The 12,636-nt window shown below is 38.9% G+C and overlaps 1 protein-coding gene across 9 annotated transcripts in view; it reads left to right on the top strand.

Moving 5' to 3' along the window:
• Positions 1 to 12,182, top strand: part of YPEL5 (yippee-like 5 (Drosophila)) — a 13,716-nt gene extending 1,534 nt beyond the window's left edge. Inside the window, exons 1-5 of one of the 9 annotated variants that reach the window (XM_011972564.1) lie at positions 1 to 63; positions 217 to 513; positions 7,507 to 7,567; positions 8,283 to 8,447; positions 10,281 to 12,182. In XM_011972564.1, coding sequence (XP_011827954.1) covers positions 8,307 to 8,447; positions 10,281 to 10,505 — 366 coding nt within the window. In that variant the 5' untranslated portion in view covers positions 1 to 63; positions 217 to 513; positions 7,507 to 7,567; positions 8,283 to 8,306 and the 3' untranslated portion in view covers positions 10,506 to 12,182. The remainder of the gene's footprint in view (positions 64 to 216; positions 514 to 7,506; positions 7,568 to 8,282; positions 8,448 to 10,280) is intronic. The other 8 variants (XM_011972559.1, XM_011972560.1, XM_011972561.1 and 5 more) reach the window with 8 other exon arrangements.
• The last annotated feature ends 454 nt before the right edge of the window (positions 12,183 to 12,636 follow it).

The following is a 12,636-nucleotide window of genomic DNA, read 5'->3' as shown; positions in this document are numbered from 1 at the left end:
TCCGGTCGCTGTTGGGAGGGTGGGCGTGCCCTTGCAACCCCTTTCCTGTACCCTCTTCTGCAGGTAGATGGGACAAACGAGTGTCCGGATCAGCGGGAGTGGGAAATTGAAATACTACAAAGATCTGTTTAATCCTGACACCAACTGATCTCCCTTTCCAGGGAGAGTCTGGGAAGCTGTTCAGCTCATTTATTTTTAAACTTTTTCTGTTTACAGAGATCTGTTGGTAATCTGAGGATTTTTATTCCACGTCTTCTTGACAGATGGAAAACCTGAAGTAACCTCGGGCTAACCTTGTATTTTTGGAAAATTAGTACACTTGGTGGTGAAGAAACTGGGAGGAATAGGATATTAGCTAACTTTGCATAGCCACATATACAGCGTTGCAGCTGCATTCCACCAGAGAGGAACCAAAAGGCATATGGTGTTCCCAGGGCACATATTCATCCCAGAAGTGAAGTGCCTTGGTGGATTCGTTTCCTGAAAGTTTATCGCATACTTGTACTGGGTTAGGTAAGAAGTAAAGTACAAAGAATTTAGAATAGTTTCTCTAGAAGCTTATAACTTAATCAAAAGTCGTAGACAAATGCAATCGAGCAATAATATGAAAAATAGTAAGTTATGAGACGTTAGTAAAATATGTGTGACTTGGAAAATGTTACCTGGTTGGATCATGGCAAACTTTTCTCTAGTTTCCCTTTTCTGTTCTCTGTTTAAGTAATGAGAAAAATGAAAGGTTTAGAAAAAATAAAAGCGAAAGGAAATAAGATCAAAAATTATGAAATGAAGAAATTAAAGCAGCTACTACCCTCTGAAATTCAAACAGTCCATGAGACATGAAGGTAGTCCTAGGTATACTTGTGCCCAAAATGTCATTTTAGGTTTAATAGTGAATGCTTATAGAGATCAGTGTCAGTTTTAAGGTATTCCTGGTGTAGTAATGTCAGTGTAATGCAGGAACTGAACCTTAGCTAGACCTGAACTTGCTACTTGACACTTGGGTAGGGAAGCCAGACAGATTACACGTCAGTCCACCTAGTTAGAGGCTTTTGGTAATGCATCACAAGAAACGAGATCATGAAATTGTCTTACTAGGGTTTGGGGGGATATGACCAACTCAGATTGTGCACTAACACACACGGCTTCCTGAGTTAAGTGACTAGTCTGATTTTCTGATATTTAAACAAATATAAGTGTTATTGAAATATAGTGAACTTGAAAATCATCTAACAAAACAGGAAAAAATAAGGCATTGTTGAGGGGGGAGAACAAAAATATATCCTTAAAACTTACTGCAAATGAAGACCTGAGTCCACAACCAGGACATCATTTGACACAGCAAAGTAAACTGGTCGCGTACTGCAAGAGGATAGCAGAGCTTGCTTGTGTCACTGAAAACTTACCTTGTTACATATTTTGCACAAAAATTGGGAAGTTGGTTGTATGGATCAAACTGTTTTCCCATGTAGATTTTTTAATAGCGTTTAGTCACAACTCAGTATAAAAAGTTGATGAAGTTACAATAGCCATAAGTGCTAATTATTATAGTAATCAACCCAGCACTCTTAAAAGTTTTTTGGGTTTTTATCCTTTGTTTTGGCGAGGGAGGGAAGAGATTAAAAACGAGATACGAAAGCTGGCTTCCACCGGATTCCATTTTAGCAGAATCATTGCAAAACAAAACGACCTCTGCAAGGGGCGGGTTCCTTTAACCCTTTCTGCGCTAGATGCCTGCATACTCAGTTCCCTGCAGCAGAGTCTTTGTACCTTGCCTTTGTCCCATCTTCTGGTGCAATGGAAAACCCACTGCCGTCTGTCTGACACTGGGGATCTGGTGGAGTGTGTATTCTATGGAAATGCCCTGAGGCGATGGTTTCATTTACTAAGGAAAAGTTTATCTGTGAACTGGGTGTTTTTCCATCCATCAGAAGGTCCTATGAGATGCAATACCTACCCTCCCTGGTATTTTTAGGGCTGGGAAGTGGTGCCTCCCTTGACTAATTCCACTTGCTAGGGTTGAAACCAAACTGGATTATTAATTATAGGGACAACAAGTACCTCTTTTAAGACCTAGAACTGTGACATGCTTCAGAAGGTTTCTAACTTTCCTCCAGCTTCTAATTTCTATCACCTGGTCGCTTAGCTTTAGCTAAGGAAGTGAAGCCAGTTAATTGTTACTGTTTCATATCCTTTCTGGGCCATGCTTTTCTCATCTGTCATAGGGCGAGTTGGGATGGGGAATGCTGAAGAACAGATAATCTAGTTTTACTGACCTTTATTGAGCATTCACTGTGTGCTAGGCACCATTCTCAGAATAGAGTATCTCCTTTTAATTTCTCATAACTCAGAGATGGCTGCTACTCTCGCCATTTTACAGATGAAACAGGAGAGGAGAACTCACACAGTGTTTCCAAAGCTATTAAGGGGAAGAGCTGAGATTCGAATCTAGGAATCTCCAGAGTTCCAGTATCTCAGCTCCACAGTTTAAGACCTGGAGGTGGAGAGAGAGACAGCAGCTGGTAGATATTTTCTATTTTTATAATCTTTATTAGAGTTGATCTTCAACATGCTGAACTGGTTACAGAAAGTTTAGGATTTTAGCCAAAAAATCAGTAAAGAAAAGGGGAATGGGATTAAACTGATCTTTTCAAATACTCCTATCTAGCCTTAATCCCAAATACCAACCAAGTTTCCATTTTTTCTGGGAAAGACTGCTTTCTAAATGCAAAGCTCTTTCACTATCAGAATGTGTTTTTAAGCAGGGAAAACTTTTTTTGGTAAAAAAGACCAGGTAAAAAATATTTTAAACTTTGCAAGCCAGAAGGTTTCTGTAGCAGCTCCTCATACCTCTCCATTGTAAAGTGGAAGGAGTTAAGTGTAAACAAATGGGCGTGGCTGTGTTCCTGAAAACTTTGACACTGAAGTGTGAATGTCATATAATCATGTGTCAGAAAATATTCTCCCCTCCCCCCAACCATTTAAAAGTATAAAATTCATTCTCAGCTTGTGGGCAGTACAGAAACAGGTGGCGAGCTGAATTGACCACAGCCTTCCCTGCTTTTAAGGAAAACGGTTAGCAATGAGCCAGACAAGTGAACAAGACACCGTATTTCGTTTGATAGTGTATGCGTATGATAAACCAATAGTCTTTTTAGAAAATGGTTTTATTGATGTGGAAGCAACTAGGAAATTATATAGTCCATCATATCCATCATGCATTTTAAAATAATGCATTCCTGGAGACTCTTTGGCAGATTTCTGAAGAGAATCACCCTTTTTTCCCCTCTTAACAGATTCTGTAGTTAAAAAAAAAAATTCTGTAACAAGGCAGAGATCCGAAAATGTTTTTTATATTTCACCAGAGTCTTCTGATAAAAGAGAAATTGGAAGTTCTAGATAGCTAAATATGCTATTGGTGGGAGAGGGAGGAAATTGAAAATAATGCTAAAATACGATCTGTGAAATTATCTATAAATTTCACTTATATTTTCATTCCAGCCCCTCACTATTTCAGGTAATTTCAAGTAAACTAAGAATAGGCTTCCAGTTAAACAGTCAAGCTTGGTACTTTTCTTATTCAACCTTTTTAGGGTTTTTATAACCTGGACCTACAAGAAGATAGTACCAAAGAGGCCTTATGTATAACATTATAAGGTAGGGAACATCTTAAAGAAAACTTAAGCTTTATGATGAGTTTAGCTCTCATTTCAGCTATAAACTTGAACTTCAGCACTGACATATACCAAAGTCTGCGTGTTGCTACTAAAGGACACAGTAAGCTGCCCCCAGAATCAACACCAAACATTAGCTGTCTGTGAAAGCAGCTCACTCTTAAGATGTTTTAGCAATACGTGGCTGAAGAGATCTGGGATTACTCTAAGTCCAACCAGGGTGATTAGCATACTTGGGGAATATTTTGAATGTAAAAGCAATCAGACAGGAAGCAGATCAGTGGTTGCCAGTGGCCAGGAGTTGGAGAAGGTATTGGCTGCAGGCTGGTGTGGGAATTTTTGAGGGACTGATGGAAGCATTCTAAAGCCAGTTGGTGGTGATAGTGGCACAATTTTATGAATTGACTAGAAGTCATTGAATTGTACACTTATAGTGAGTAAACTTTGTCATTTAGAGTATTCCTTAATAAAACTGGTTTTTTTTGTTTTTAAAAACAGCAATTTTCTGTTCTGTCAGAAAAGTTTCAAAGTTTATAAGGGAGCAACCTCTATGAGCTTTTAGAAAGGGGCGGCACATGCCTTTGACCGTATTTTTGTAACTGTGTGTAGCAGAAATGAAGTGGTATATATGAATGTATGTTGGGTTTAACAGTTCCCACTCCCTGACCCTGAAAGTTTTATCCAGATGTGAGGAGAGTTTGAATCTAATACAGTGATGAAGGGGAGGGAGGAAAACTTCCAAAAGTGATTTAGGAAGTCTTGTTAATTTTGCAGTTTCTTAAATGACTTACTAGGGTTTCTAGTTTAGGAGAGTTTGTGATTGCAGTTGACACCAACCAAGATAGGGAATACAGGAGGAACAGCATGGAAGCAGGAGGGGCTGATGGTACACCCTGAGGGAGAGAGTAAATCTGACAGCCCTCTAATCGCTAGGAGAGAATAGAATGCAGTGGCTTGGCCACTTCTGGAAAGTCACAGTCTCTTTAATTCCTCTATAAAAGTGAGGTGATAAATACCTACTTTAAAAATTGTCAAAATTAAATGTGGTATGTAAGTACCAAGTACAGTGTCCCATACAGTGTAGATGCTAAGTAATTATTAGGTCTAAGGCAGAGTTCAATATGTTGTTCAGGTCCAGAGAAGCCTGATTCAAGTGTTATATCTTAGCTTTTTAATGACTGTCCTCCTTAAATAATGAAGTGGCTGTCTTAGTTCATTCTGACTGCTCTAACAGGATACTGTAGACTGGATGGCTTATAAACAACAAATGTGTTTCTCCCAGTTCTGGAGGCCAGGAAGTCCAAGATAAGATTCAGTGTCTGTTGATGGTACCTTTTAGCTTCGTCCTCACATGATGGAAAGGAGCAAGGCAGCTCTCTGGGACCCTTTTATAAGGACAGTAATCCCATTTTTGAGGACTCTGCTCGTGACCTAATCACCTGCTAATGCCACATATGAATTAGTGGGGTGGGGTACACAAGCATTGAGACCATAGCAGTGGCATTTTAATGGGTGTCAGCCTCTTGAGAGTTTGAATAGTGTCAGTGTTAGGTTGAGTTTCTAACCCTGCAAAGGCCAGGGCTACCTTTGGAGCCTAAGGACCCTACAGAGGTTTTTCTACTTCCTAAAGACCTTTGACAGCAAGTGATGTTTTGCTTGCTTCTGCTAGATCCTGTGGCATTCTCTTATCTTTCTTAGCAAACAAAAACCACATTCTACAGTTCTATATATATATATTCTCTATAAATGGCAACCACAACTAGGAATAGTGTAACATAAGGTTTTGCTCAGATATTTTTGGTCTTGGTAATGAATCATATAATTGAATCCAGTAAAAATACTTGGGTAAAGAGAAAAAATAGATGGAATTGGAATCAGGGAAAAAAGTCATGTTAAGTCTATTTACCCTCAGTAGGAAATGATCACAGTAGCTTTTAGCCAAGGATAAAATGATGTGAGCAGAAGGTATAAGGGAAGTTCACTTTGAAGTCCAGCATATTTACCACAACAGCATGGTGTCACAGTGATCAATGTAGAAACAGCTAGTTACTCTCCATTATGGTTGAAATAAATTACAACATGAATATTGTATTTAAAAGTCTTAAGGGAAATTGGCTTTAAAATAATGAGTCCCAGAAGCCCTAGCTGGAGGTTACAAATGACTGCACAAATACTAGTCTTCAAAGACATAGAATCTGAGGCCTACACCTCAACGGCGGAGACTCTCAAACCTTGCCGTTGATTCCCTTCTGTTAATGATCAAGATTCAGAAACATGACCAAACTTAGCTGCTCACAGGCTTGTTGAATGTTTTATTTATATCAGGAGTCATAAATTCAAATATTGGTACAAGGACCAAACAGGTGAAGTAATTGTGTGAAGCAAAGTGGAGACCAAGCAAATAAAATGGCCTGGTGAGGGTTAGGGGCTGCAGCTCAGTTGTAGTCAGTTGTTGCCATAGGAGAATATGTGCCCTCCCCATTGTTAAAAATAAATCCAAACTACAGGCTCTTTAATGAGATCTTCCAAATTTTAAATGTCACCTCAGCTTTCTAAAATGAAGATTAAAAACTGACCCAAATAAAACACACATGTCCACATATGTTTTTCAGGGACGGGTTTTTGTATCTGTTCACTGCTGTATTCCTAGGCTACCAAATGAATTCAGCTCAAATTTGCAACTTCTGACTTATATGTAAATAAATAATAAATGTATTCTTTTTTCTGTTTTGAGACGGAGTCTCACTCTGTCGCCTAGGCTGGAGTGCAGTGGCGTGATCTTGGCTCACTGCAACCTGTGCTTCCTGGGTTCAAGCCATCCTCCTGCCTCACCCTCCCGAGTAGCTGGGACCACCGGCGTGCGCCACCACATCTGACTAATTTTCATATTTTTAAGAGAGACAGGGTTTCACCATGTTAACCAGGCTGGTCTTGAACTCCTGACCCCAGGTGATCTGCCCACCTCAGTCTCCCAAAGTGCTGGGATTACAGGCGTGAGCCACCTCACCTGGCCAAGTGTTGTATTCTCAGTCATCTGGAAGAAAATAATGTGGTAATCTTAAAGGCTGAAATAAGGCAATAAGTGTTTCCTTTTGCTGTCATTTTGTAGAAATGTAATTAGAAAGTTAAATATTATAGCTTAAGTCTGTGTTTTAGTTCAAGGTTCATTGTGACTCTTGTTAATATGCTGGTTTTCCATTTTCTAGCTGCACATTGTCATTATATTCACCATTTGTTTTTTATTCCCTATTAAACTTTCATGATGTTTAAGGGGTGTCATAATGATTTTTGTGATGACATTTCCAGTGACATTAGGACCGCCTAATGGCTGGGGAAGTTCATAGACTAGAAGGAATGGAATTTCTTTTTAAATTTGTAATGGAATTCCCCCAATCTTAAGACAACAGTAGATTCTCATTACAAACATGCATTCTGGAGTTCTTTGGTGTTTTTTTTTCCACGGTGGCAGTTATATTAGCTCTGCATGCCTTTGGAAAGATGTATAATAAATATTTAAAACACAGGAGCTGATAACTATACCCAAGAATAAATTATGTTTTAAACTAAAACTGTGGTATATTCTTGTCTATATCTAGATCTTTAAGAATACTGTTTACGAGAATTAGTTGTAATGAATTTAAGAAGTTGCATATAGTAACTTCCCTAACTTTTGAATGTTAAAGTGTTAGCCTAGTTTCAGACATATGTTTCAAACTTACATCTTTTCAGTGTTTCGGCCCTTCTGTGATTTATTGAATCAGTAAGATTTCTTAAAGATAATCAAGTTATGTATGGGAAAGCTTATCTTTCCCTTATTCTGTTCTCATTGCTTTAGCCTTATGCCAGCCTGGACCATTTTGGAGGCACTGTAGGATCATGGAAGAACTTTGAATTAGGTGAATTGCATTCTGTACTTTTCTGTAGTTAACAGTTTTGTAACCTTTGACCAGTTAATAACCTTTTTAGACTTGACTTGGGTGATCTATGAAGTGGTGGTAACAACCTCACAGAGTTGTGACAATTTTGAAGTAAGTACCTAGTAACGGTGCTCCCTAGACATTGGCTTAAAGTTAGTCATCAGCTCTATACAGTTGTGAGTGCACCTGGTGATCACAGACCTACTCACCCCATGTTCTCAAACCAGACTACTCTTCTTGTTTTCTAATTGCCCCTTTTTCTGCTTGTATCCCCCTGGAACCTCACAATTCTTTTCTGAAATTATACATGCTCAGAACATATACTTAACATTTATGCTAAACCCCTTTTCTCACCTCTTTGCCAGTGCTTTACATCATTCATTTTCTGAAATCCCACTTTCCATTTTCTCTTTCCACACCAGCCATGAGAGAAGTGACACCATTCTTTAGCCTTGGCTAATAGGTTTACTTCCTTGGCTCACTGCTTTAAAATCTTACCTTAGGCATGCCTGTTTATTTGTTCAGTGTGTGAACTTTGGATCTTTTTGTTCAGGATCAGCTATTTCACATATCGAGTACTACAAAGCAGAGATTACATAAATAATGTATATAAATGGTTCTCTATGACACCCCCCAAGTAGGTGATAACATGATTATTATAATGCATTTGTTATCCTTTTCTATTTGCTCCTAGGTTTTTAGAACTTCAGCCATAAAAATGGGCAGAATTTTCCTTGATCATATCGGTGGTACCCGTCTATTTTCTTGTGCAAACTGTGATACGATCCTGACCAACCGCTCAGAACTCATCTCCACTCGTTTCACAGGCGCCACTGGCAGAGCGTTTCTTTTTAACAAGGTTAGTGAGAAAAAGTTTGAATCCTAAGTGGGCTCATTGGCTGTATTTGACAGCAACACCAGAATACCCCCTCAGAGTTTAGAGATACCAGGAAGAGTCAGAATGAGAGCTTGAAATCTACAGAAATGATTGCCTACTAGCTCGCCTTTGATGGGACCTTAGGAAGGTGTTACTAGGATGTGATTTTAACCTTGGAAGTTTGAAGAAGTAGGCCGGGCACAGTGGCTTATGCCTGTAATCCCAGCACTTTGGGAGGCTAAGGTGGGCGGATCACGAGGTCAGGAGTTCGAGACCAGCCTGGCCAACATGGTGAAACACCGTTTCTACTAAAAATACAAAAATAGCTGGGTGTGGTGTTGCACACCTGTAGTCCCAGCTACTTGGGAGGCTGAGGCAGGAGAATCACGTGAACCTGGGAGGCAGAGGTTGTGGTGAGCCAAGATAGCTGTACTGCACTCCAGCCTAGGCAAGAGAGAGAGACTCAGTCTCAAAAAAAAAAAAAATGTATAAAGAAGCGTATACTTTTCCTGTTGCCTCAGGAAATGTTCAGTGTAAGAATTTGGTAGTGACTTCAGCGCAGACTATGGAAGGAACAGGTCAAGACACCCACCTCCCTTTTTCCACATGCCACTGGTTTATCCATATAGGGAGATAGTGGCATTAAACTATTATAACTTGACAGCAAATAAGGATCATCTAACTTTTCATGCTCTAATTCATGCTCACCAATCATCCTTCCAATTCTATTTGGTTTATTACATGGATTTGCTGACAGGAAGAGTGTTTCTAATTTGCAAGTGTGTACCCAGTCTGCCTGTCTCTAATTTCTGGCTTGCATTCAAGTTGGATGCTGTGATTCTGCCTCCTGGAATCTAGTGTACAATAGAAAAGTTGAATTTCCAAGTCTTTTAGGCCAAGGAACATAGCTAGTCTAGGGTACTGTTCTTAGAAGATCAGATGAACTTCCCCAGTGGGTACTCCTCTGTTCCATGTAGAAAGAAGCTTTTCTCAGAAATGATGGAGCATACTCTTTGACATTTATTTCGGTACAGAGGAGGGCACACTGCAGCAGGACAGCTGCCTGTTTTTGTAAATGTAGTGGAACACAGCTCTGCTTGTGCATTACGTATTGTCTACAGCTTCTTTCATGCTACAGTGCCAGAGTTAAAAAAGTTGCAACAAAGACCACATAGCCCTCAAAGCCAGAAATATGTACTATCTGGCCCTTTACAGAAAAGGAAAGTGTAGAAGATTGTTGGGTATCCAGAATCAGTGGAAATTCGCCACAGGTTGTCTCAGACCCACTTCATTGTGTTCATTGTCTTTGAACTCACTTTAAAACTATGCATTGCAGATATATGGTCTGTAGTTGGCTTAATCTGTCCCAGTCTATATATAAAGTATATTTTCAGAAACAGACCGTTTCATGGAATAACGATGGGGCATTAGGTTCTTTTACATTGATTGTATTACTTGCACTCATCATTGAATAATGATGAATTACTACAGTTGGACCGAAACCTACATTTTATGGCTCCAATTCCAGGACTCTTTCTTACCTGCAACACAGAAATGTAGTATGTTTTAATAGTGTGACTTAGGCTAGTACAGTAGTGCATGATTGCATTAGATGTCTAGTGTTGTGCAATTTCCAGATGTCTGCCTGCCCCAGCAGCTTCTGTAAATAAGTCTAGGGTATTATAGGTTTGACTAAAGTAACAACTTTTTTCTCCTTTTCTGAAGTTGCTGTTGCATTAACCATAATATTTTGTACATACTTGGCAGTATAACTCACATGCCTTCGCAATTTTGTTTTTCCTTGTCCCTTCTTAGGTAGTTAACCTGCAGTACAGTGAAGTTCAAGATCGGGTCATGCTCACTGGCCGCCACATGGTTCGAGATGTGAGCTGCAAAAACTGCAATAGCAAACTGGGATGGATCTATGAGTTTGCCACTGAAGACAGCCAGCGATATAAGGAAGGCCGCGTGATCCTGGAACGTGCTCTAGTTCGAGAGAGTGAGGGCTTTGAGGAGCATGTACCATCTGATAACTCTTGAAGATACAGAGAGAAATCCATCTTTTCCCAGGTCTCCTTCACTGAAAACAAAAATCTACTTACATACACTGTCACCTTAGCATCAGAGTCGGATTAATGAACTGCGGAACAAGAGGTTGTGAGAATCTAAGATGGAACCTTTCTTTCTTTTTTTTTTTTTTTTTAATTTTGTATTTTCCATCCAACAGCAGTGTGTAGAGAGAATATTATGCAGATGCCGTTAATTTTTTACCCTATGTTTACATCTTGAGGCAGAAGAGTCTGCAGCTATGTGGTGAGCTATGTAAGGAAAAAAATCTGGGCTGTTAGAGTGAAAAAGTGTGTTTTATGTAAATTTTGAAAGGAAGATGTTAGGAGTATGGTTTTTAAACTTGGGCTTCATTTTAAACTTTTTCTTTTAAACCCAGTTATCTCACTTGATTTGCTAGCTCCAGAGAAGAGATCCGAATCTGTGCCCAGCGCTAAAGGCTCAGTGTTAGCATGGCTTGTGCTGGCCGGTGTGCCATATTCTTGTTGGAGATGAACCGTAGCACCAGAGCCCATTCTTCCTTGTCAGTCTTGACCCAAAGATGTCACCATTCCTAGTTATTTGTCACCACATAATTGGTGTTGATTGGAAACTTCTGAGATGGGACAGAACTGCTGGGTTGTCTTTTTCCATGTAACTTAAGCATAGTAATATAAATAAAGTAATAGTTGGATGCTTTTGGTCCTGTGTTGCTTTTAAAAACACCTTATAAAAAAGGAGAGGATTTGATAAGCAATTTTCATAGTAAAGTTTCTTTTCATCTCTTAAACTAAATTGACCATGCATATAACGTTCTTTGTTTAAATGAAAGCATACTGTTTAAACCGGCAGTATTGCATTTAGAGAACAGTTGAACAGAATGTCAATGTGCATTCATGCAAAAACCATTTAATCTGCATCTGTTTTAGAAAAGGGGGAAATGAAGCAACTTATCTAAAAATACTGCTTTACACAGCATTTCAGCCTCTTCCCCTCAGTTTTGCATTGATTTTTGACAAGTCTGTAGAGCCTAATAGTTTTCATCAAAGGCCTAGATCTCTTAAGAGCATTTTTTTCAGCTCTTCCCTCAGAAGTTCAGCTATTGAAACCAAAACTGTACTTTGTACCCTCAAATAGAAAGGGATCAAATTTGACCTGGTGTTATTTTAGCCCCAAATTTATGACATTACAAAGTATTAAAATGTAAATGTTTCTTTATCCAAACTACTTCTAGGTATTTTAGTATTTGTTTCTGGTGGAATTAAATGATGGTAAAATTGGCTAATTATTCGAATGAATGAATGGATGGATGGATGTTTTGCATGCTCAATTTCTAGGTCCTTTGTCTAGAAAGGAAATTTGCCTCAGTTGAATTAGTGAAATATTTCTGTCGTTGATACTGAAAGTGACTTCTGAGTACAGTTAAGTTCCTCTTATTTGCCACTGGGCTGTTGGTTAGAAGCATAGGTAACTGATTAAGTAGGTATGATACTGCATTTGAAATAAGTGAACACAAACTACCCTTTCTCCACCATGGACTCAATCTGAGAACAGCATTCATTTCCATTCATTTCCATACTGGCTTTTGATTATATGCAGATTCCTAGTAGCATGCCTTACCTACAGCACTATGTGCATTTGCTGTCACAATAAAGTATATTTTGTCTTGCATTGGTGCAGTACTGCTACTTATTTTCCACTGATCTTGTCTAGTGATCATCTTAATTTTTATCTCTGAACACATTCTTGGTATCTTTGAGTAGCTGTAGCTTTCTTCAGTTGGCAGTGATAGTGACGTTCTGACATGGTTAACTGCCTAATTCACACGTGAAGACATTGACTTTGCCAGTATTAACTTCTCAGATCATTTTGCCTTAGCTACTGGTAACTATAGTTCAGTATATATAAACAAAAAAATTTCATATTACTGGGTAAACTTTTAGGTGACTGGCAGGTACCAGCAACAAGCTCCTCTGTGCCTTTTAAAAACTTCATTTGCCAAAAAAAAAAAAAAAAAATATATATATATATATATATGAATGAAGATCTACTTTGGATTATTTACAGAAACCATTGTTCTTTTGAGATGGGGATACTAATTAATAGGAATGAGTTTTGCTTTGGA

Source organism: Mandrillus leucophaeus, unplaced genomic scaffold (genome assembly GCF_000951045.1).
Source record: "Mandrillus leucophaeus isolate KB7577 unplaced genomic scaffold, Mleu.le_1.0 Scaffold13, whole genome shotgun sequence".
Classification (NCBI taxonomy): domain Eukaryota; kingdom Metazoa; phylum Chordata; class Mammalia; order Primates; family Cercopithecidae; genus Mandrillus; species Mandrillus leucophaeus.
Note: the sequence above shows the minus strand (reverse complement) of the source record. Positions and strands in the feature narration are given on the sequence as shown.